Source organism: Oncorhynchus keta, chromosome 18, assembly GCF_023373465.1.
Source record: "Oncorhynchus keta strain PuntledgeMale-10-30-2019 chromosome 18, Oket_V2, whole genome shotgun sequence".
In the NCBI taxonomy this organism is placed as follows: domain Eukaryota; kingdom Metazoa; phylum Chordata; class Actinopteri; order Salmoniformes; family Salmonidae; genus Oncorhynchus; species Oncorhynchus keta.
Genome location: NC_068438.1, coordinates 15,150,755 through 15,176,528, shown reverse-complemented (window position 1 = coordinate 15,176,528; position 25,774 = coordinate 15,150,755). Strand labels below are relative to the sequence as shown.

The 25,774-nt window shown below is 41.5% G+C and overlaps 1 protein-coding gene across 1 annotated transcript; it reads left to right on the top strand.

Annotated features, from left to right (window-relative positions):
* Window positions 1-258: 258 nt before the first annotated feature.
* LOC118397339 (A disintegrin and metalloproteinase with thrombospondin motifs 15-like) lies at window positions 259-25,774 on the top strand. Its single transcript, XM_035791990.2, has 8 exons — window positions 259-1,616; window positions 6,316-6,448; window positions 15,110-15,277; window positions 15,869-16,152; window positions 16,391-16,568; window positions 17,078-17,253; window positions 22,083-22,258; window positions 22,853-25,774. The coding sequence occupies exons 1-8, from the start codon at window positions 639-641 to the stop codon at window positions 23,628-23,630; spliced, it is 2,871 nt and encodes a 956-aa protein (XP_035647883.1). The 5' UTR covers window positions 259-638; the 3' UTR covers window positions 23,631-25,774.

Below are 25,774 nucleotides of genomic sequence, written 5' to 3'. Positions count from 1 at the left end.
TACTTGCATTACGCATGGAGTTTGAACTGTTAGGCCATTAAGACTAGTTACCCTGTACGATAATTATATTGTAAAATATTATAGTTTAATTAATCGATTAGTTATGCCAGATTAAGTCATATTAGTTTCACCTGAATCTATAACTCACACTGTACAATTGGTCTGAACAATGTTTTTTGTACCAAAACTGTACTTTTGTGGTAGGTGATGAGTGTTCAACCTATCGCGTCAGAGACGCACTTTTGGTTCCGATAGTGGGACGAGACAGTTCAGCTCTTGCCACATGTGATAATAATATTTAGAGCGCTACAAGTGGCTGCGGTTTAAAGGATAAACCAAGGGGGTAGACTATGTCCAACTAGCTTTTCTCAGCACCTCCCCGAATTTCCGTTGACAGTTCTCAATGTTTATGAACATGACTCCAGAGAGTCAAACTCACAAAGTCCAAAGAGCAGTCTGGGCTCAATAGTCTGGTTCAAGATGGGAATCGATCACATCTTTTGGTCTTTCATCCTTTGAGGACGCCCAACTGCGGTTCTGTGACACAGCGCACTGGATTGTCAACCTCACATGCAGACGTGGTACCACCAAGGACAGTGGCGGATTTATCGATAAATAATAGTTTTTGTATTACAAAGATGTCTATGTTTATTGGCTTTCTGTTTATTTTTATGGATGTCCTATTATATGCTAAATTGAATTATTGCATGGAAATAGATTTTTGCGTACCTGTTCGATTAGATCATCAACATTTAGAAAGACATACTATTCGACAGACGGAGAGGAGAATGAATGACCAGCTAGTTGTTTTTAAAATTACTGCTTTCAGGCAAGAATGTTATCTAAACCTTTCACCGGATTCTACATTTATTGCGCCCAACATCACTCCTCACAGCGGCTCCTTAGCATCAAACTCCTCTGCAACCACAGACCTGAACCACTGCTTCTACTCCGGTGATGTCAATGCAGACCAGGAATCGTATGCTGCGCTGAGCCTGTGCAAAGGCTTACAAGGCGCCTTTTCTTACCAGGGCATGGAATATTTCATCAATCCACTTGGGAACGAAAGGACCGGAGGAGGATATACAGTGAATACTGAGAGAAGAACCCATGTCATACGTCGCCGGGGACGCGACAGGGACTCCAGCGGCAATACCACCACGAACAGGTGTGGAGTAGAACCTGGTTTGACCCAAAACCTTCCAGGGTCTTTTGAGAAATATAAACACATGAAAGGACTGGAGATGGACAGCCTGACTGAAACTGTATTGAAGAGCCTGGGTAGATCCAAAAGGTTTGCCTCCATCCCTAGGTTTGTGGAGGTTCTTGTCGTGGCTGATGAGTCTATGGCCAAATTCCACGGGGACGACTTGAAACATTACCTGTTGACCCTGATGTCTGTTGCTTCAAGGCTTTACAAGCACCCCAGCATCATGAATTCCATAAACATAGTGGTAGTGGGCTTCATGGTGATCAACGAAACAGAGAAAGGACCCAAGGTTTCCACCAATGCTGCCCTCACTCTGCGCAGTTTCTGTTCTTGGCAGAAACATTTAAACAAATACGATGACAAGCACCCTGAATACTGGGACACTGCAATCCTATTCACCAAACAGGTAAGGAGTGGTGAGTTGCAGCCAGGTGTCAATGTTTACTTGCAGATGCAATCATCAATTATTTACATTTTGAATTATTATCTCATTGTCACCCAATACATTATCTCCAAATACAATACTAAGTGCTCTTTTATAGACACATCCCTGTGTGTTACATGCAGCCTGATAATGCTGAGACAAGGTGGGTTTGGGTGTCAATTCCTTTTCAGTTAATTAAGGAAGTAAATTAAAATTACACTTCCAATTCCAATTTTTACTCTATGCATCTCTACGAGGAAAAAAAGGAAAACATTGCTGACAACTAACTGCACAGCTGAAAAGCAACTCACCTGTCATCACATCTTAAAAGTGCACCTACCTTTTTCCTATCATGAATCACATTGCAAAACATTTAGCATAAAGGCCCCCACAATCGTGATCACTGAGCCAAAAACATGCTCATGGAACAAGATGAACCATGTGAACAACGACTGTTGCACATCTTTCAGAATGTGTCTAGCCAGTCACCTATTTTTCCATCCCAATCATAGAGATAGATAGCGGACTCAGCTTTATATCTGTGCCATTATAGTGTCTGTGACAGCATGGGCAGCGACATTGAGGCTATAACCCATAGGAATCCCCACCCATTTGACTACTTTGACTACTTTAAATTGGCGGAAGCAGTGGCGATTTTAGCATGTACATTTTGGTGGGGCAAAGTGAAAAAAATGTATGCATGCCAGCAAAGCCACTACACAACACAACACTAAACATACATTAATTGCACTATAACAGTGACAAACGGTGCCCACAAACTGTTAGGGCCTACATAAAGCTGTCCCAACAGCAGAGTCCCAACACCTTACCACTGCTACACCTGGCTATCAGCGGAGCCTTTTCTGGCAGCGAAACAGTTTATTCAGCCTCATTTAATGCCTTAAAAAATATACACAGTACCAGTCAAAAGTTTGGACACCTTTGAAGGTTTTTCTTTATTTTTACTATTTTCTATAATAGTGAAGCCATCACAACTATGAAATAACACATATGGAATCATGTAGTAAGTAGCCACGCTTTGCCTTGATGACAACTTTGCACACTCTTGGCATTCTCTCAGGACAGTGTCACCAGCAAAGCAACTCCACACCATCATAACTCCTCCTTCATGCTTCACATTTACATTACATTTAAGTCATTTAGCAGACGCTCTTATCCAGAGCGACTTACAAATTGGTGCATTCACCTTAGGACATCCAGTAGAACAGTCACTTTACAATAGTGCATCTAAATCTTAAAGGGGGGGGGTGAGAAGGATTACTTATCCTATCCTAGGTATTCCTTAAAGAGGTGGGGTTTCAGGTGTGAACCACAGATGCAGAGATCATCCGTTCACCTACTCTGCATCTCACAAAGACACAGCAGTTGGAACCAAAAATCTCAAATTTGGAATTATCAAACCAAAGGACAGATTTCCACCGGTCTAATGTCCAATGCTCATGTTTCTTGGCCCAAGCAAGTGTCTTCTTATTAATGGCGTCCTTTAGTAGTGGTTTCTTTGCAGCAATTCAACCATGAAGGCCTGATTCACGTAGTCTCCTCTGAACAGCTGATGTTGAGATGTGAGCCAGTTTCATCATAGCGCTTGATGGTTTTTGTGACTGCTTTTGAAGAAACTTTAAAAGTTCTTGACATTTTCCAGATTGACTGACCTTCATGTCTTAATAAAGTAATTATGGATTGTCATTTCTCTTTGCTTATTTGAGCTGTTCTTGCCATAATATGGACTTGGTCTTTTACCAAATAGGCTATCTTCTGTATGCCACCCCTACCTTGTCACAACACAACTGATTGGCTCAAACGCATTAAAAAGGAAAGAAATTCCACAAATGGACTTTTAACAAGGTACCCCTGTTAATTCAGAACATGGGCCGTTCTTACATTATTCTCCCTGTACACCAAGTCAGAACCATATGATAAATAAAGGGGTCATATAAGCAGACAATGAAAGCTTTTACAATATTCAATGATGAAATTTCTCTGAAACAGGCTATAGGCTAGATGTGCACCACCAACAGCTAACAGCTTACTACACAACATACATTTAGTATTACTTTCGTAGCTACAGTAGACATATCTCTCTGGTATATTACATATTTAATGCAGCAGCATACAATACATTTTCGGACAAACCTTGTTGTGTTGTGCTCACTTGAACAGGAAGGTGGCGCGGCAGTTGTATTTGGGCAAATTTTGTCATCAAACTTTGTCATAAAAGTCTGGCATTCTCTGGATTGATGGTGCTTTCAAGACAATGAGAAGTCGTGGAAAAAACAAGGTTGAATCATGATGACGTCGGTGATCTTCAGGTCGGAGCTCTAGAAAGAATCCTGAGTTCCCGAGTTACAATTCCGAGTTGGATGACCGTTCAAAACGTATTTTCCCAGTTGGAGCTCGTTTTATTTCAAGTTCCTAGTTGTCTTCAACGCACTAAAGTAAGATTTCCCAGTTCTGAGTTTCCTGTTGTTTTGAGCGTGGCAGAAGTCATGCTGGATTAACAGCATAGCCAATGTTGAATGTTTATCCTTTTAAACTTGGAAAAGAGACTTAAACCCAGACTTGAGACCACACACCCATTTCACTGAATAGCAGGCTAGTGATTGCTTTGCAATGCTTGCAGTTATCCACTGATTCCTTCCAAACCACTCATTGTTGAATTTGCTATTTCCAAACCTGTTGTGTAATGTTTATGTCTAATGGCCGATGAGCACCTATACATTTTATCTATAATTTCTCTTCATTATTTCTCTACATATGACAAGGATTGAAAAGGATTTGCCTGTAGATTGTCGACTTGATTCATGATGATGACTGCTAGCTAGGATTTTTAAAGTATGATGTTGACATGATCAGTCCAATCAAAGCTACTGTAGATATAACATTATTTGATGTCAAACTGATATGTGACAGGTACTAATGCCAAAATAACATGCAAAACAGGTGGGGCTCGAAACAAATTACGGTCGCCACTGGGCAGAAGCACGTTGGAAGCCCTCAATTGCGCTGCTCATGCTAAAACTGCCTTTTGGCCACTAGAGGCCTCTATCATACGTTATACAACGGGTGGGTCTAATCCGGAATGCTGATTGGTTAAAACAGCATTCAGCTGTGTATAAAAAAGCATATAGACATTATCTCACATTTATTTTCGACTAACGTTTCGTTTTCAACAGCAGAGATTTGTATAAACCTTGCTGTTTGTCTCTCCAACATTTGCAACATTGTTTCAATATTAAAGTTTGATCTCCTGCTGTCCCATAGTAATGAAAGTGTCGGGACGGCACAGACAGGCATGCAGTGTTTTTTAGCTAGTCGAAATCATGAATCAACTGGCATCATTTTTATGGATATATACAAAAAAAATCTATAGAAAAAAGGCAAAACTAAATGCAGCTAATTTGCAGTCTTTCCAGCTTCCGTTTGAAGTGATTGTGTTACTGTAGCGGTGTTGTTGGCTAGCTCCTCTGAACAACAGTGTCCTGAATAGAGAGCACATTTTCTATGCCAGGTGAAAATTTGTGTCGGAACTATATCTTGTGGAAGGATTAAATGGTATGAATAAATGAATCCAAACAACGTTTTTAATCAAAGTATGTAAATGATTTTAATATGTTGGTAAGCCAGTGTTTGGAGGATATATTGGCATGGTTTCCCGGCGTTCGACTTTCGACTCGGGCCTAACAACACAATATATTCTCCAAACATCGGATTCTCAGGGCATTATCACTCAACGATGATCCCAACCCATGTTATCACCATGCCACTGAGTTTTGAAATGGCACAGGTAGAACAGGCCAGGCAGGGGTTTCACTAGCTCTGGTCCAGGAATTCAGCACAGCTTGCTAATGGCAGGCTCAGCATTAGCACTAACGCCTGGACCAGAGCTAGGATTTGACACACTCAGATGGTGGAATGGGAAGTATCCATTTCTCTGTGATGATCCACTCACTTCCAGCTGTGAGCCTTTAGTCCTGCCTCTCCGCCTGGATTCAGCCAGTCTGTCTGTTTTCCATTAAGCCTAGCTTGGCTGGGACCAATCTAATGCATTGGTTCTCTTTGAGTGCATAACACTTCATTCTGAGGCTGAATCTGTCCAACTATGATCAAAGTGGTGTAAAATGATCCCACTTATATGGTGAAGATGCCTTGACCTATACAATTACCTTAAAGTGTGTTTATTTACTTTATTGGGATAGGGGGTTATTGACTTAAATATTGTAGGCTAGAGGTATGGTGTTAATGTGCTTGTATGAACAATGCAGTTATATCAGATAATAATTCTCAGACTCAAATCAAATAAGCTTGTGTTTAAAAGCATTGTACAATGGTGAAGTACAATACATTTTTAACAGTTCCATTGTCAGACAGACCTCTTGGCAAGTGGCAGTGTAATTGTTCTTCTCTGACAGCTGTAACATTCCATAAGCATCTTGTGGATTAAAGGGTTAGTTCACTGGGCCAGATTGAGAGAGGGAGAGATATATTTAAAAAATGGGTCTAACCAGAACCATGGACCGGATTGTTAGTGTTTTCTGTTTAAATATCTACCAAAAGATGGTGGATATGCAATGAAATAACAACACATACATGCAAGACAAATGACATTACACACCTACACACATTGTCCAGATGATCACGTGTCATTTGTTTCCTGCAACAGGACTTGTGTGGAGCCACTACCTGTGACACCTTAGGCATGGCAGACGTGGGCACTATGTGTGATCCCAAGAGAAGCTGCTCTGTCATCGAGGATGATGGTCTCCCCTCGGCCTTCACCACTGCTCATGAATTGGGTGAGTGAAGATCACTCTACCTTGTGTATTATCAGTATCTACCAGGGTTCCAAAAGGGTTCTTCGGCTATCCCCATAGGAGAGCCATTTTGGGTTCCAGGTAGAACCCTCTGTGGAAAGGGACCTACATGGATCCCAAAAGTGATCTACCTGGCACAAAAAGTTTTTTTTACCAAGAACCAAAAGTGGTTCTTTAAAGGGTTCTCCTATAGACCAAATCAGAATGTGTATGAACAAAGCTTTTCTGTTAGTTCCAGGTTGTGAGCGTCGTAAAGCTAGACTGAATAACGCATAGGAAACCATATGCAGACCATTGGAGACTAGCTAGAGTATCTAATGAATAATGGAAATACTCAATTTTCTAAAATGTTTCTAAAATCATCAACACTACTCTCTTGTTATTAACCCATTCATGTCCATAACAGAAATAACAGAAATGTAACATTTAATTTGGTACACTTGCTATCTGAGCTTACTGATCAACAAAATCTAATTTCCGCCAAAGCTTTTGTCTACAATGTCAGGTTTTATTGTACTATGACAGACTGACCAGGTGAAAGCTAAGATCCCTTATTGATGTCACTTGTTGAATCCACTTCAATCAGTGTAGATGAAGGGGAGGAAATCGGTTAAAGAATCATTTTAAAGCCTTGAGACAATTTAGATATGGATTGTGTATGTGTGTCATTCAGAGGGTGAATGGGCAAGACAAAATATTGAAGTACCATTGAACGGAGTATGGTAGTAGGTGTAAGGAACACTGGTTTGAGTTAAGAACTGCAACGCTGCTGTGTTTCACATGCTCAACAGTTTACCGTGTGTATTAAGAATGGTCCACCACCCAAAGGACATCCAGCCAACTTGACACAACTATGGGCAGCCTTGAACGTTTTTGACACCTTGTAAAGTCCATGCCTTGACGAAATGAGGATGTTCTGAGGGCAAAAGGGGGTGCAACTTAATATTAGGAAGGTGTGTATATATACAGTGCATTCAGAAAGTATTCAGACACCTTGACTTTTTACACAATTTGTTACGTTACAGCCTTTTTCTAAAATGTATTAAATTAATGTTTTTCCTCATCAATCTAAACACAATACCCCATAATGACAAAATAAAAACAGGTTTTTGGAAATGTTTGCAAATGTATAAATATGTCAAAATGGAAATATCACATTTACAAAAGTATTCAAACCCTACTTCGTTGAAGCACAATTACAGCCTCTAGTCTTCTTGGGTATGACGGTTCAAGCTTGGCACACCTGTATTTGGGGACATTCTCCCATTTTTCTCTGCAGATCCTCTCAAGCTCTGTCAGGTTGGATGGGGAGCGTTGCTGCACAGCTATTTTCAGGTCTCTCCAGAGATGTTCGATCGAGTTCAAGTCTGGGCTCTGGCTGGGCCACTCAAGCACATTTCAAAACTTGTCCCGAAGCCACTCCTGCATTGTCTTGGCTGTGTGCTTATGGTTGTTGTTCTGTTGGAAAGTGAACCTTTGCACCAGTCTGAGGTCCTGAGTGCTGTGGAGCAGGTTTTCATCAAGGATCTCTATGTACTTTGCTCTGTTCATCTTTCGCTGAATCCTGACTAGACTCCCAGTCCCTGCGGCTGAAAACATCCCCACAGCAAGATGCTACCACCGCCATGCTTCACCGTAGGGATAGTGCACAGTTTCTCCAGACGTGACACCTGGCATTCAGGCCATAAAGTTCAATCTTGGTTTCATCAGACCATGTTTCTCATGGTCTGAGAGTCTTTAGGTGCCTTTTGGCAAACTTCAAGAGGGCTGTCATGTGCCTTTTACTGAGGAATGGCTTCCGTCTGACCAGTCTACCATAAAAGCCTGATTGGTGGAGAGCTGCAGAGATGGTTGTCCTTCTGGAAGGTTCTCCCATCTCCACAGAGGAAATCTGGAGCTCTCTCAGAGTGACCATTGGGTTCTTGGTCACCTCCCTGACCAAGGCACTTCTTCCCCGATTGCTCAGTTTGGTCGGGCGACCAGCTTTAGGAAGAGTCTTGATGGTTCCAAACTTCTTCCATTTTTAGAATGATGTAGGCCACTGTGATCTTGGGGACCTCAATGCTGCAGACATTTTTTAGTGTCCCTACTCAGATCTGTGCCTCAAGACAATTCCTTTGACCTCATGGCTTTTTCTCTGACATGCACAGTCAACTGTGGGACCTTATATAGACAGGTGTGTGCATTTCCAAATCATGTCCAATTAATGGAATTTACCACAGGTGGACTCCAATCAAGTTGTAGAAACTTCTCACGGATGATCAATGGAAACAGGATGCACCTGAGCTCAATGTGGAAAAGGTCAAGGTTTCTGAATACTTTCCGAAGGCACTGTATCTACTGTATAAACAATATCTAAAGTAATCCTCACACACTCACACACACTTCCAGAGTACATTATACAGTATAAGCAAATCCAATGTAAGACAATGGAGAGTGAGACCTGATACATTATTCTCCCTCTTTCTCTCCCTCTCTCACAAACACACATGTGACATACAAACACGCTTGTACACCCATGTGTGCACACAGACACACACACACCAACAAATAACACCGGGTGGGAAAGCCAAACCATTCTGAATGTATGTACAAATACAGATCTTTGAAGCTAATCTTATTTAGTCTGATGTCCTAACTGGTTTCATTCATTTGTGGAAACTGTAGAATTGATATTCCTACCCTTTTGCTGTAGAATAAGTGTGGGTCGTTCATGTTATAAATGTAATCACTTTTTGACTGCACCCTTTTTGAATGACACCTTCCATATATGTCTGCGCATTGTAGAAGTGGTCAGAACGTGCACAAAGATGACCCATTTGGCATACCCCACCCTCCCATGAGACCTGCATGCATACCCGTGTGTGTGTGTAGATCTGTGGTATTTGTGTACACGTGGGCTTTTGAAAGAGGGAGAGAAAGAGGTAGGCCTCATTCTCTATTGACTTACAATGGAAATGCTTATACTGTATACTATACTCTAGGAGTGTGTGTGAGAGACAGTGTTTGGATTTATTTTATATTGTTTTATATAAGGTCCAGACCATCTATATACCAACAATTATTAAGATTAGAACATGTTTAAAATCTGAGAAAGAGGAAAAACACTGTAAAATGACTCACTCTACAGTGGATCTGCTTATAATACTGCATATACTCAAATAGGGGTGCTTACATTTGTCCTGTTTTACTGCATGTACAAGAGGGTAGCTTGTACACATGTGTTTTTTGTACATTCCAACTCCCCCTGAGACACCTTCGGAGAGTGAGGTCACGGCCAGGGATCAGCCATTTTTGACCACGTTTCATTGCCTTGCTGAAGGGCAGATCGACAGATCTTTCACCTTGTTGGCTTGGGGATTCGAACTAGTAACTTTTTGGTTATTGACCCAACACTAAGCGCTAGGCTACCTGCCCCTCTTTTTTTTTGGTCCAGACAATGTAATACCAAAGAGTATTAAGATCTGATCATTTGAACATGTTCCATTTGTGAAAATAGCGACAATTTTACTGGCCCCCTACCATACTGTCAATTACATTGTACAATACTGCTCCAGTTATGACCCAGTTCTGCTCTCCTGCGCCTGACTTCACTGCAGCCAGTTACGCACCTCTTACACATCGTGGTGATTTGATCTTTGGGGACAGCCAAAGAAACTTTATTGGTTCTAGATAGCGTGTGAAGACTAAATAATAAAAAAAAATAATAATAATAAAATATTTATTTTATATAGCGCTTTTCAATACAAGTAGAATCAAAGTCGCTTAAAAAACAAAACAAACAAAAACATTTACAAAACAAATGTAGGGATCTGGCCGTTCTTGGGTGTTGGTCTTCCACAGCTTTAGATGATAGGAGGTTAATAATGTAGTAGCTTGAGAGGAGGGAGCATAGATGGAACAGCCAGGCAGGGAGGTAGAGACATCTGACAAACAGGCCAAGGAGCTCTTCATCAGGCACCTCATCGTCTTCGATGTTCACAGGTAATAAATAACATGGCAATGCCCAAATAGACTTGTATGTTGAATATTGTTAATGCCAGAGTGAACTTGTAGGCATTATGCATGTCTTGAACAAAAGATGATAGGTGTTGATGATGTCATTTGGTGTTAACTAATTCAGTTCTAGTCTGCTGTGGATGTACTGTACAGTTCATCAATCTCCGTACAAATTAGATGTTGTAAGTCGGACCAAAGAGCACACAATCTCTCCATGTGTGAACTGCCCTGGGCGTCCTTGACTCCCCACATGCATCATTTGATTACCATTTCTAATTTGTCAGACATGGAATGGGGGAAAAAGGACTAAGGCCCATTGAGCACTCTTGAACTTTTCTCGCCTTCTTCCTTTGATCCAATGAAATGGGTGTCATTCTGTCCAATGGTCTCGTTACCACTGAAGCCATTTTTGTCAAGGCTGGTATTATTAATGAGACAAGTGATAGTTGCGATCAAGTGTTTTCAGTCATCCATGTGGGGCTGTGAAGGAAGTAAAGCCTGAAAACAGATGGGGAAGTACTAGCAGATGTGAGGCCCCATTGAGAGGCACTGGTTTAAGGTGCACACGTATATTAACTAATTATACAATTTCCTTTCAAAACGGACCCTGTCATATTTTACATCCATTTGTGAAGTCGTCATTTCCGTGTGGGATGTGATGACTTGGTACCGAGGACTTTGTTTCCAATAACATCAAACTGTTTTCTTTTTTTTCCCCATCAAAGAACATTGTTATTTTACTTCTACTGCCTGTGAGTAATTATACTTCATAATCTATGACAGCATTGGGAAAAGTGGTTGGTTTGATATTTGGAGTGGATTGGATGGAGTTCAAGTGAACACATGACATTTCACAACATAGTGTATAATATACATACTAGCCCTACAACATGTAGGCTATATGAGTTTGAATAGAAAAGTATGGGGATCAAACATTAGTCACAAGTGTCCTGCCATGAACAGTTGCAGTGAAGAATTCGTATTTATTATGGATCCCTATTAGCTGCTGAAGGCAGCAGCTGCTCTTCCTGGGGTCTGGCAAAATGAAGGCAGTTATACAATTTCAAAAACATTCTGAACAGATTTCACAACACACTAAGTGTGTGCCCCTCAGGCCTCCACTACCACATATCTACAACCCAAAATCCAGGTGTAAGTGTATGATTAGTGTGTATGTTATCATGTGTGTGTGTGTACATGTGTCTGTGCCTATGTTTGTGTTGCTTCCCAGTCCCCACTGTTCCATAAGGTGTGTTTCTATCTGTTTTTTAAATTTGATTCTACTGCTTACATCTGTTTCCTGGTGTGGAATAGAGTTCCATGTAGTCATGGCTCTATGTAGTACTCCCATGCGCCTCCCATAGTCTGCTATGGACTTAGGGACCGTGAAGAGACCTCTGGTGGCATGTCTTATGGGGTATGCATTAGAGGTCGATCGATTAATCGGAATGGCCGATTTAATTAGGGCCGATTTCAAGTTTTCGTAACAATGGACACCGATTTGGCCGAATTATTATTATCATTTTTTAATATTTTTTTTACACCTTTATTTCATCTTTATTTAACTAGGAAAGTCAGTTAAGAACAGATTCTTATTTTCAATGAATGCCTAGGAACGGTGGGTTAACTGCCTTCTTCGGGGGCATTACGACAGATTTTTACCTTGTCAGCTCTGGGATTCAATCTTGCAACCTTACAGTTAACTTGTCCAACGCCCTAACCACCTGTCTCTCATTGCACTCCACGAAGAGACTGCCTGTTACGCGAATGCAGTAAGCCAAGGTAAGTTGCTAGCTAGCATTAAACTTATCTTATAAAAAACAATCAATCAATCATAATCACTAGTTAACTACACATGGTTGATGATATTACTAGTTTATCTAGCTTGTCCTGCGTTGCATATAATCGATGCGATGCGTATTTGCGAAAAAGGACTGTCCTTGCTCCAATGTGTACCTAACCATAAACATCAATGCCTTTCTTAAAATCAATACACAGACGTATATATTTTAAAACCTGCATATTTAGCTTAAAGAAATCCAGGTTAGCAGGCAATATTAGCCATCAGTGCTGCCCTGTTCTGAGCCAATTGCAATTTTCCCAAGTTCCTCTTTGTGGCACCTGACCACACAACTGAACAGCAGTCCAGGTGTGACAAAACTAGAACCTGTAGGACCTGCCTTGTTGATAGTGCTGTTAAGAAGGTAGAGCAGCACTTTAGTATGGACAGACTTCTCCCCAGACTTCTGTTGTATCAATATATTTTGACCATTACAGTTACTCCAAGCAGTTTAGTCACTTCAACTTGCTCAATTTTCACATGATTTATTACAAGATGTAGTTGAGGTTTAGTGTTTAGTGAATGATTTGTCCCAAATACAATGTTTTTAGTTTTTGAAATATTTAGGAATAATTTGTTCCGTTCCACCCATTCTGAAGCTGACTGCAGCTGTTTGTTAAGTGTTGCAGTCATTTCAATTGCTGTAGTAGCTGACGTGTATAGTGTTGAGTCATCCGCATACAAAGACACACTGGCTTTACCCAAAACATTTCTAAGGACTGTTAACTGGCTGATTGGTTGGCTATTTGAGCCAGTAAAGGGGGCTTTACTATTCTTAGGTAGCGGAATGACTTTTGCTTCCCTCCAGGTCTGAGGGAACACACTTTCTAGTAGGCTAACATTTAAAATATGGCAAAAAGGAGTGGCAATGTCGTCCGCTGTTCTCCTAAGTAATTTTCCATCCAAGTTGTCAGACCCTTGCTTGTTGCTTGTCATTGTTGATACACAACAATGATTTTTTACTTCTTCCACATTCACTTTACAGAATAAAAAATGACAATGTGTGTCTTTCATTATTTGGTCAAAATAACTTGGATGTGTAGTGTCAGCGTTTGTTGCTGGCTTGTCATGCATACATTTGCTAAACTTGCCAATGAAAAATTCATTAAAGTAGTAGGCAATATCAATTGGTTTTAGGATATGAATGAGCCATCTGATTCGATGAATGATGGAGCCTAGTTGACTTTTCTTTTTAAATGTCATTGAATGTGCTCAAGTTTTTTAGTGTCATTCTTTACGTCATTTATCTTTGTTTCATAGTGTAGTTTGATCTTCTTTTTATTCAATTTAGTCACGTGATTTCTCAATTTGCAGTACATTTGCCAATCGGTTGTGCAGCCAGACTTATTTGCCATTCATTTTTCCTCATCCCTCTCAACCATACAATTGCTCAATTCCTCATCAATCTACATGGATTTAACAGTTTTTACTTTTTACAGTCATTTATTAATCGCTACAAAACTTATTTTATGACCTCTTATACACTCTATATTAGTCCCAGCCTTTGGAACTTTGGTTCTCCTAGATATGGCTACTATATTGAGATCACTACATCCGATGGATCTGGATACTGCTTTCAAGCACATTTCTCCAGCATTAGTAATGATGTGATCAATACATGTTGGTTTAAATATTTACTTGCTTTCATCAAGCTGCCCACTCAAGAAAAAGCTTCAAACTGTAACCAGTGCCTGCAACCTGGTTCAAGGTTATCAGTCAACCTTACAGTTTGAAGCTTTTTCTTGAGTGGGCAGCTTGATGAAAGCAAGTAAATATTTAAATCACACAGAAAATATCCCTCTCTGTTGATATCACATACATTATCAAGAATTTCACACATGTTAACAATATACTGACTGTTAGCACTTGGTGGTCTATAGCAACTTCCCACAAGAATGGACTTTACACCATTGGCATTTCTGTCTTTTCTTAAATGTTATAACCTTGTATTGCTTCCACTGTATCATCGAATGTATCATCTAAGTGAGTTTCAGAGATCAGAATATGAATGTAATCGGTTTCTAGCAAGTTATTCATTTCATGAACCTTGTTTCTTAAGCTACAAATGTTAACGTGGGCTATTTTGAGCACTTTTGTAGCTTTTGTAGCTCAGCAGAAGTAGATATTGTCATGTTATTTATGTTAGTGCAGGGTGAGCTGCACACAGTGGAACTCCTACTAGGGCACACCGCCTCAATGATAACACTAGAAGACTAGTGAACCTCCTTGAGTGTCCTTGTTCTCGTCCCAATGAATCTGTGATTATGTTCCACTGTCAGCGGTCTTCATTACAAACATAAGCAAATGGTACTAAGCCAGGCTAGCACCATGAGCTACAGCAGGCTGAGCAAAACAAATGGACATTGCAAACTTAATAAAAGGGGGAAATATCTGCAAACAAACCACTGCTCAACAGTAGCAAGGTCTCAATGGCTTGTTGAGCAGAGAGGTAATTTTTCCTCTTATTTAAATCATCCTCTAATTAATACATGGGTGTCATGTCATTCCATGGAGGGCCTAGTGTCTGCGGGTTTTTGTTTTTTCCTTTCAATGAAGACATAAACAACCAGGTGAGGGGAGTTCCTTTCTAATTAGTGTCCATATTTAATCGATCAAGTACAATGGAGGAGCAATTGACACGTGAATTAGAACATTATTGGATTTTGTTGATGATGATTGATACTGATTCAAATTATGATGATGAAATGAACCTATTACCCCAATAACCTATATTCAATTTTTTTTTTGATTTTATAGTCGTCCTGGTCATATTTCCTCCTTGTGCTATTTTTTCTGTCCTCCAGGCCATGTTTTCAACATGCCCCATGACAATGTGAATGCCTGCAAGGAGGTGTTTGGGAAGCTCAAGGACAACCACATGATGTCCCCCACGCTGATCCAGATCGACCGTGCCAACCCCTGGTCTGTGTGCAGCGCAGCCATCATTACAGACTTCCTGGACAGAGGCCATGGTCAGTCAGCCACTCAGCTCGGTCTCTGTCAATTGCAGCTGTTGTGCATGTGCGTGTGTGTGTGTGTGTGAGTTCTGCCTGTGTAAATTGTAGCTGTCATACGAATGTATATACTCTATGCCCCCCCACACTTTGAAAAGGATTAGACTTTGTTCTCACCCTTGCAACAAATCTAAACAGTTTGAACTATTGGAGTTCTTAAACGAGGTCATGCAATTAGCAGTAATAGCACTGGAGTTCATGGGCCGCTCATTCCCAATACTGTCCCTGTTCAACGTCTGCATTAGCTGACTGACGTATAAAGAGTTCCAATGCTTGTTTAATGTTGCACAGGTTTTTTTGCACAGGTATTTGTACTTATTTGGGCTGGAAAATATGATTATGTAATGGTTTACAAATCTTGAAAAACTCTGATTAAGAGGAGTGAAGACTGCTTTGTTCAACTGCAAGGGAATTTTGAATAACAGTGCAGAGATATTGCTTCCTACGACAACACCTGTCACTCTCAGATATAAACCATAACAATTGTCTTCAACCTGGCTGGCTTTGCACGGCTGATATCTTGACACTGTGGTTGTTTTTCTTAAAAAGGGGACTGTCTTCTGGATCAGCCCCAAAAGCTGCTGGCTCTGCCCGAGAGCCTCCCAGGCACCAACTACAGCCTCCACCGCCAATGTGAGCTGGCCTTCGGTACGGGCTCCAAGCCCTGTCCCTACATGCAGCACTGCTCCAAGCTGTGGTGCACGGGCAAGGCCAGAGGCCAACTGGTCTGCCAGACACGTCATTTCCCCTGGGCCGATGGCACCAGCTGTGGCAACAGTAAGCTCTGTTTCCGAGGGGTGTGCACCGACAAGAACAACACCACTAAGACCAAGGTGAGCACACTCACTGTCAGTGTTCTGATCTGCTTAGTTACTGCTATTGATGTAGATGTTGGTAGAGACTGATCTCACAATGAATACAATGATTTCACAATCTAACAACAACGAAACATCTATATCTTAATAATAATATGTACTGGAACCTCTATTTCTAAAGGTATACTATAATGTAACTATAGGCTGTACATGTCATTTAGACTGCAGGTTCTAAATGTGTGTGGTTCTCCTACAGGTGGACGGTGGATGGGGGACGTGGGGTGTGTATGGGTCATGTTCCAGAACCTGTGGAGGAGGAGTTCAGCTTGCCAAAAGAGACTGTAACAACCCTGTTCCAGAATATGGGGGGAAATACTGCAAAGGACTCCGTGTGAAGTATCGCTCCTGCAATTTGGACGTCTGCCCAGAATCAGGTAGAACTCATTGTGAAGTTTTAAATAATCCTTAATTACATGATTTTGAAAACTGGAAGCATTTAGCTTCTTTACCACAAGAAATAAGATTTGCTGACATGCTAATATGTAAAAATATGCTAAATGAAACCTGAGTGTGAAACCTGAATGTCCCACTTTAAAATGACAATTTGACATGTTAAAGAAAGACACAAGTCCTTGATAAAGCTCATAGAAAAGCTTCAGAAATCATTCATCAGCAAATGTTATGTTATATGAACAGTCGCAAAAGGTAATGTCACATTTGGCAAAGTACCAGATGTAATCAACATGTTTCAGTGCACCTGTCCGACAATAAAACATCTTATTCTTTTACTTTTCATGTCAAGCGTGTATGTAGTGCTCATGAAGACTTTATTCATGTCCTATAATGCCTTTATACGTTGCTTCATTAAAGGATGACCCACATTTTTTTTTTAGAGATGTGTACTCGTATGGATCCCCGTTACTAATAAGCATACAATCCATAGGCAAAAGCTTCCGCGAGGAGCAGTGTGAGGCGTTCAACGGATTCAGCCTCAACACCAACAGGCTCTCAGCATCTGTGGTGTGGGTCCCCAAATATTCTGGAGTGTCACCCAAGGACAAGTGCAAGCTCATCTGCAGAGCCAATGGAACAGGCTACTTCTATGTCCTTGCTCCAAAGGTGAGTACCTGCAGACTGCAGTAGCAACCTGCTGAAGAATGCTGAGAAAGGCTGCTGAGAAATTAACTTCTCCTGGCCTGCGGTAACAGATTGCACCAACAAACAACAAAACGATAACACTTTACTTGACACCCAGTGTCATAATACGTTATGACGCGGTCATAACCATGTCATAATATGTCATAACAGCTGACATAACTTGTCATTAACCTGTCATAATATGGTCATAACACTGTCATGACAGATATATTTACACCTGTTGTGACATATATTTAGTTATTTCATGGCTGGTTATGACACTTACATAAGAGTGTCAAAACCCACATTTAATGAAATTAGTTTGTTCCCCTGCCAAGAAGTTTCCTTTCGTTTAAAGTTTGTTTCTTAAAATCCTTTGTTGTAGTGAATTCTTAACAGTCATGTTTTTTCATCATATAGAAAAGACAATGTCATGAAGCATTATGACCTGTGTCACTTTACTTGGACTAAGAAAATGTTCTTTATGACACTGTCAAGAAGCATTATGACCGTCATAATCATATAAGCCAGATAGGCCTATCACGTACATGCCCTTATGTCAGTCATCAGTCACAAAGAGGGTGTCTTGTCCTGCTCCTGCAATCTGCTCCTGCATTCATCCCAGTCATCACCAACAGAGCATTGGGGTCGGTGCATGTCTGACAATTATATTTTTAAAATGATATTATATAAGCATAAGCATATTGTTGACACATAGGCTATGGTGTAAGGTTTTGTGGGTTTTGACACTCTTATGTAAGTGTCATAACCAGACATAAAATAACACAATATATGGTCACAACAGGTGTAAATATATGTCATGACAGTGTTATGACCATATTATGACAGGTTAGGACAAGTTATGTCAGCTGTTATGACATGGTTATGATTGTGTCATAACTTGTTATGACGCTGGGTGTCAAGTGAAGTGTTACCCAACAAACACTGTCTCACATTTAGTGATCTAATGACAGGTGGCACTGTCAATTAAGAGTTAAGCGCGATGTTGTAGGCTACAACCATCGTAACCAAACTAAGGCATAAGTCATGTTTTCTCTGAAGAGTGTGAAGAAGAATGCCAGTCAGGAGAGAGAGAGAGAGAGAGAGAGAGAGAGAGAGAGAGAGAGAGAGAGAGAGAGAGAGAGAGAGAGAGAGAGAGAGAGAGAGAGAGAGAGAGAGAGAGAGAGAGAGAGAGAGAGAGAGAGAGAGAGAGCTGGTTTACAGCTGGTTTACGTCGGCAAGTATTTACACAGCCAACCGGTGAAACAAGCTTTTATATCAAACAATCTTTTATATCAATACATACCAGACCTCCCTTTCTCTTTGAGCACTCTGATATTTGTATTGCTTGTTTGCTGTTCTGTCCTTAGATGGTCCAGATAGTTGCTGGATAGAAAGTGTGGATCCATTTGTGGTCTTTTAGAATGGAATCTCTCTCTGTTTCCTCTCTCTCTCTACTCTATCTCTCTCACACGTGCGCACGCATATACACATGCACACACACACACCAACATTAATGCTTTTCTATTTGCCAAAAAAGTTGGGCAATAATAATATAGATTTGAGTCCGTTCAAAAATCACAACATCTAACAATTACTCCAATCAGAATTGGATAAGAATTGGTTCATTGTCCTCTGGATGCGAAGTATTGTTGTTCTCCCAATTTCTGCAGAGCGCATCAAGTAGGATTGTAATTGCATTGACAGGAGCGGTCTTTCAAACATTCCCGGTTGCAAGCTTTTGAGATCAAGTCGCAGAGCCGAGTGTAGCTGCGTTTGCACATATTGATATTCCTTACTAATTAGTGAGTTATTTGCACAGTTATGACACATTTCTGGTCAGCAACAGAGTTTGTACCGTCATGGAAGTCCTGGAAAAGTTATGGTGTATGCTTGTGCATGTGTGCCAGTGAGAGGCCCTACCCTATAAAAAATGATAGACTACAGGCTAATTAGATAGCTAATTCAACACATATTGTGTAGCCTGGCTAGTTATATCAATAGTTAACTATTTAGCTATTAGCATGTGTTAATGTCATTGGCAAGTCCGATGTCCCTTAAAACCTTCTACTGGCACACTGCAAATGGCCGACATGCAGTTGATGAATGGGTGCCTTAATAAACCAATGCTTCGTACTCCGGTTGTAAAACTGTCTCTCCAGTGCTGAGTATTGGGAGCTGAAAAGAGAAATCTGACACTGTTGGAAAGCTGGGATTCCCCTCTATTCCACATTGGCTTTAAAATATATTCTTGGAATTGACAATCTCCCATGCTGTCAATAGATATCCCCTGAATCCTGAATGTGAACATGTCTTAGTTAGTTACCTTGCTTTGAAGTAGCCTACTTTAGCAATTTGCCACCTGATTCTTTGAATTAGAAAATTATTTTATAAAGACATGGAAAGTAGTTTGTTGTAATTGTAACCCTAATGTTGCAATCATCCTTGAGAAGAGACTTAAAGGCCCAGTGCAGTCAACATTATTTTTTTACATTGTTTTATATCAGCTGATAAAACACTGTAAAAGTGTGAAAATAATTGCTCAGTGTTATTTCCTGATAGTTGCTGGTTGAAAATACAATCTAATCAGCAGGTTTGCATTGGCGGGAGTTTTGGCTTTCCATGGTGACATCACCATGCAATAAATTGGTTAATAGACCAATAACATAGAGAGTTCCAAACCTCCCTGCCAATTACAGCTGGTATTCAGTTTCCCCATCCCGACTCAGACCGCTCCCAAACAGTCCTAGCAAATTGCTAAAAAGATACTTTTGTAAAGTTACAGTAAGGTCCTTAATTGTTACGCAGAAATGATTTGATATTGCTATGAAAGGGCTGCATTGGGCCTTTAAAGGGGCAATGTCGTATTTTGAGACAGTCTTGAATCTGCAAAGAAGCCAGTAGGCAGAGGTTAGCGTACATTTTTGTCTGATTTTCTCTGTGCTAATAGGCATAATAATGATAATGCTACATTTTATTTTGTAAAATGGTTCCATGCACCATACAACACTATTTCCAGTTACCTTTTTGGCGCATTGTGTTACAGACCATTTTTTGACATGAGCTTTCGGACAAGTAAAAAATATTTTCCAAAGGACAAGTTCATGTCAAGCCCTGCACGCACACCCTCACACATCACACCCTCACACATCACACCCTCACACATCACACCCTCACACATCACACCCTCACACACGCACGCACGCACACCCTCACACATCACACCCTCACACGCACGCACGCACGCACACCCTCACACATCACACCCTCACACACGCACGCACGCACACCCTCACACATCACACCCTCACACACGCACGCACGCACACCCTCACATCACACCCTCACACACGCACGCACACCCTCACACATCACACCCTCACACACGCACGCACACCCTCACACACGCACGCACACCCTCACACACGCACGCACACCCTCACACATCACACCCTCACACACGCACGCACACCCTCACACATCACACCCTCACACACGCACGCACACCCTCACACATCACACCCTCACACACGCACGCACACCCTCACACATCACACCCTCACACACGCACGCACACCCTCACACATCACACCCTCACACACGCACGCACACCCTCACACATAACACCCTCACACACGCACGCACACCCTCACACATCACACCCTCACACACGCACGCACACCCTCACACATCACACCCTCACACACGCACGCACACCCTCACACATCACACCCTCACACACGCACGCACACCCTCACACATCACACCCTCACACACGCACACCCTCACACATCACACCCTCACGCACGCACACCCTCACACATCACACCCTCACACACGCACGCACACCCTCACACATCACACCCTCACGCACGCACACCCTCACACATCACACCCTCACACACACACGCACACCCTCACACATCACACCCTCACACACGCACGCACACCCTCACACATCACACCCTCACACACGCACGCACACCCTCACACATCACACCCTCACACACGCACGCACACCCTCACACATCACACCCTCACACACGCACGCACACCCTCACACATCACACCCTCACACACGCACGCACACTCTCACACATCACACCCTCACACACGCACGCACACGCACACCCTCACACATCACACCCTCACACACGCACGCACGCACACCCTCACACATCACACCCTCACACATCACACCCTCACACACACATGCACACCCTCACACATCACACCCTCACACACGCACGCACACCCTCACACATCACACCCTCACACATCACACCCTCACACACGCATGCACACCCTCACACATCACACCCTCACACACGCACGCACACCCTCACACATCACACCCTCACACACGCACGCACACGCTCACACATCACACCCTCACACACGCACGCACACCCTCACACATCACACCCTCACACACGCACGCACACCCTCACACATCACACCCTCACACACACACGCACACCCTCACACATCACACCCTCACACACGCACACACACACACACGCACAACCTCACACATCACACCCTCACACACGCACAACCTCACACTCGCACGCAAGCACGCACGCACACACACACACGCACAACCTCACACTCGCACGCAAGCACGCACACACGTACGCACACACACACACACACACACACACACACACACACACACACACACACACACACACACACACACACACACACACACACACACACACACACACACACACACACACACACACACACACACAGCCCGCTTCCTCTCACTCTCACTAATATATTTCTCAATCTACTCACACCTACAGGTTGTTGATGGAACACCCTGTTCTCCTGACACCTCTGCAGTGTGTGTCCAAGGGAAATGTATCAAGGCGGGCTGTGACGGCAAGCTCAGCTCCAATAAGAAGTATGACAAGTGTGGTGTGTGTGGAGGGGACAACCAAAGGTGCAAGAAAGTGTCCGGATTATTCACCAAACCCATGTAAGTGACCAGCACACAGTATGCTGCTCTCAATGTATACAAGAATCTTCTACTTAATGTCATCATACTTTATGCCACCATACTTTATTCCACCATACTTTGTCACCATTCTTTGTCACCATACTTTATGTCATCATACTTTATGTTATCATACTTTATGTCATCATGCTTTATGTCACCATACTTTATGTTATCATACTTTATGTCATCATACTTTGTCATCATACTTTATGTTATCATACTTTATGTCATCATACTTTATGTTATCATACTTTATGTCATCATACTTTGTCATCATACTTTATGTTATCATACTTTATGTCATCATACTTTATGTTATCATACTTTATGTCATCATACTTTATGTTATCATACTTTATGTCATCATACTTTATGTTATCATACTTTATGTCATCATACTTTATGTCATCATACTTTATGTTATCATACTTTATGTCATCATACTTTATGTCATCATACTTTATGTTATCATACTTTATGTCATCATACTTTATGTCATCATACTTTATGTTATCATACTTTATGTCATCATGCTTTATGTCACCATACTTTATGTCACCATACTTTTTTCAGGCATGGCTACAACTTTGTGGTGATGTTGCCTGTGGGAGCGTCCAACATTGACATCCGACAGCGTGGCTACAGGGCCCTGGTTAACGACGACAACTACCTAGCGGTGAAGAACCGACACGGCAAATACCTTCTGAATGGGAACTACGTGGTGTCAGCGGTGGAGCGGGACATCATTGTGAAGGGCAGCCTGCTGCGCTACAGCGGCACCACTAGTGCTGTGGAGATCCTCCAGGCCACCAGGCCTCTCCAGGAAGCCCTGACCGTGGAGGTCCTCTCGGTGGGGAAGATGACCCCGCCCCGGGTCCGATACTCCTTCTACCTGGCTCGGGAGCACCACAAGGAGGAGAAGATCTTGAAGAAAGTGGGGAGGAGCCACTCGCAGAACAGCATCCTGATGGACAGCAACAAGGTGGAGCTGAAGGGGCCGTCGCACAAGTCCATTCCCCCGAACATGTGGTCGACGGGGGTATGGGAAGAGTGCACCGTGACCTGTGGGAATGGGCTCCAGAGTAGACGGGTTCAGTGTATGGACCCAGAGGGCAAAATAGCCACGGACTGTGACAGCTTACAGAGGCCAGCTGCCACCAGGGTATGTGGGGACCCCTGTCCCCTGTGGGACATAGGCCAGTGGTCGTCGTGCTCCAAGACATGCGGGAGGGGCTTCAAACGGCGGCCGCTGCGTTGCTCTACTCAGACTGGCTTGCACCTACCCAGAGAGCACTGTGCTGGTATGAAGAAGCCACAGGAACTAGATTTCTGCACAGTGCAGCCGTGTTAGAGAAGTTCTATGTCTGCTGACTCTTTGTGTTGTTCCAGTGATGCTCTTGAAAAGAAAACCCATTCGCTGTCCTATAAGGTTCTGACGGACTCCCATAGTGCATGGCATTGTTGTGGAGGACTGTGATGACAAAATGGTATTTTAAACAGCTAAGGGAAAGAAAGTGGTAGAGGTACAAACTGTGGGACCATTTCAGTTGAGTTGGAGTTGGCTGTGTCCAACTACTCGTACTTGTGTCCTAAGTAGTAGGGTCTTTGTGTATGCAAAAATATAACGTTTTATTGTATGTGAAATTTCAAATATTGAGTGTTTTTAATGCCAGGATCCCATACTTCTTTCGGCTTTTGATATAATATGAATTCGCTGCACACTATTGAAGAAGATTCTCGTGTTTATTAGATCCATGTGAGTTTGACAACAGCTGATAATCAGAAAAGGGGAACTGCTGTACCAAAATAAACGAAAGGCGGGGGACAACCCAGCTATGCATTAGATGACACCCTCTCGGTATGGATGAGCCTAGTATGTTGATATTTGTTCATTACTGCATACATTTTTACTAAACAGTATGTTCTAAATAGTATGCAGTACGGTTATTACATAGTATTATTTTAGTTGGGAGTACGCAACAACGATTTTTGACATAGCCACAGCCAGTCTACCTCTAGTGAGACAAAGAGTAAAACACACATGCACACACACACACAGTGCTGGTCTAGGTACAGTCTATATGGGTCATATGGGTCTATAGACTATTTACTGTATATGACACAAGAGACTCAATCAACTTCAAATCAGTCACTGGATTATCATTGGAGCAGGATGTTTGTTATCTTGATTTACCTACATCTGAAGTTCACCATCCCCATTTTTTAATCTTAATGAAATGTGAAGTGCAGTACTGTGTCTGCAAAATATAAGACCTGTTTCGTCCATGCACTAGTTTCAAATTATATTTTTGTATTTACAATGGAATTGTACTATTAGTATTGTTAATTGTTAATGTATTAGGTACATTGACATAAGTTCGATATAAAAATACATTTAAAACATTGTCAAAAATTACTACTCTGATCTAAAACCATTTGAAAAAGTCTTGTTAAAAACCCTACAATATAACTTTATCAGTTTTCATGATTAAACAGTAAGTAATATTTCTCATGTGATGATAATGAAAACTTGTTAATGAAATATCCTATACACTTGAAAAGATTACCAGCAATAGGCAATTATCAAACCAATTAGGAATCGATTTTAATCAATTCAGTGATACAATAAAGCTTTAATTTGACCAAACAATTAAATATTTTGAGAGAAACAAAGCTTATATATAAACATCAAAGGTACTGTATGTACTGTATAACTAATGATTAATTTCAAAAAACAAAGTACTTGTATTGTGCAATGCATCATTTTCCTCTTAATGTTGTGTCTTGAACAGTGCAAATTTCACAAAGCTCAGATTTTATTCATGTTTTTGCCAAAGAGATGAGGATACTGAATTAGAGGAAACCCTTAGTACTGCAAGAGACAAATCTCAGATTCACTACATGAACTTGACATAGCATTGCTTCCTTACCTCCAGCAGTGGAGCGGATACTACTATTCTTCCTTTTCCCCTTTTGCATGGTCATTTGAGAATTTGAGTTTCCATTAAATAATATTAGTTACAGTGTGTTCAGTTCAGCTATTTCAGTATAATGCTGGTAAATTATAATAGGAACTTTACAAGACCATGTCACATCATTAGTGATGCAATTTATGATACTTTGTCCTCTCTACTGACTTTTCTAATAAAGCCTGTGTTATTGATATTAATATGTAATAATAATTGTTTTATTGCAATGCATAGGAAAGTGACAAAAGGCATTTTGTTTTGCTCTACATTCCATTCAGACCCACTGTAAATAAGGGCACCTACCTAGAAGAGAGAATCCACTCCCATGATACAATTCTGTTATCTATTTTGACAGTCTTGGTTCAGTCTTGTCTCCATCTTTTAGATGGTTCCTGTATTCTTTGGAATTGTAGCTATTTCATTTTCTTTTGCATCATGTACAGCAAAAGACTTGTTCTTTCGTCAGCTGCATTTGTATACCATGTATACATTCATCTGCGCACAAATAAATAACACGTGAATATTG

Bases quoted from the DNA above. Each gene is read 5' to 3' on its own strand.
- LOC118397339 (XM_035791990.2), top strand. From the start codon at position 639: ATGTCTATGTTTATTGGCTTTCTGTTTATTTTTATGGATGTCCTATTA. The intron at 1,617-6,315 runs GTAAGGAGTGGT...TTCCTGCAACAG, and splicing joins CAATCCTATTCACCAAACAG to GACTTGTGTGGAGCCACTAC. The intron at 15,278-15,868 runs GTCAGTCAGCCA...TTTCTTAAAAAG, and splicing joins CTTCCTGGACAGAGGCCATG to GGGACTGTCTTCTGGATCAG.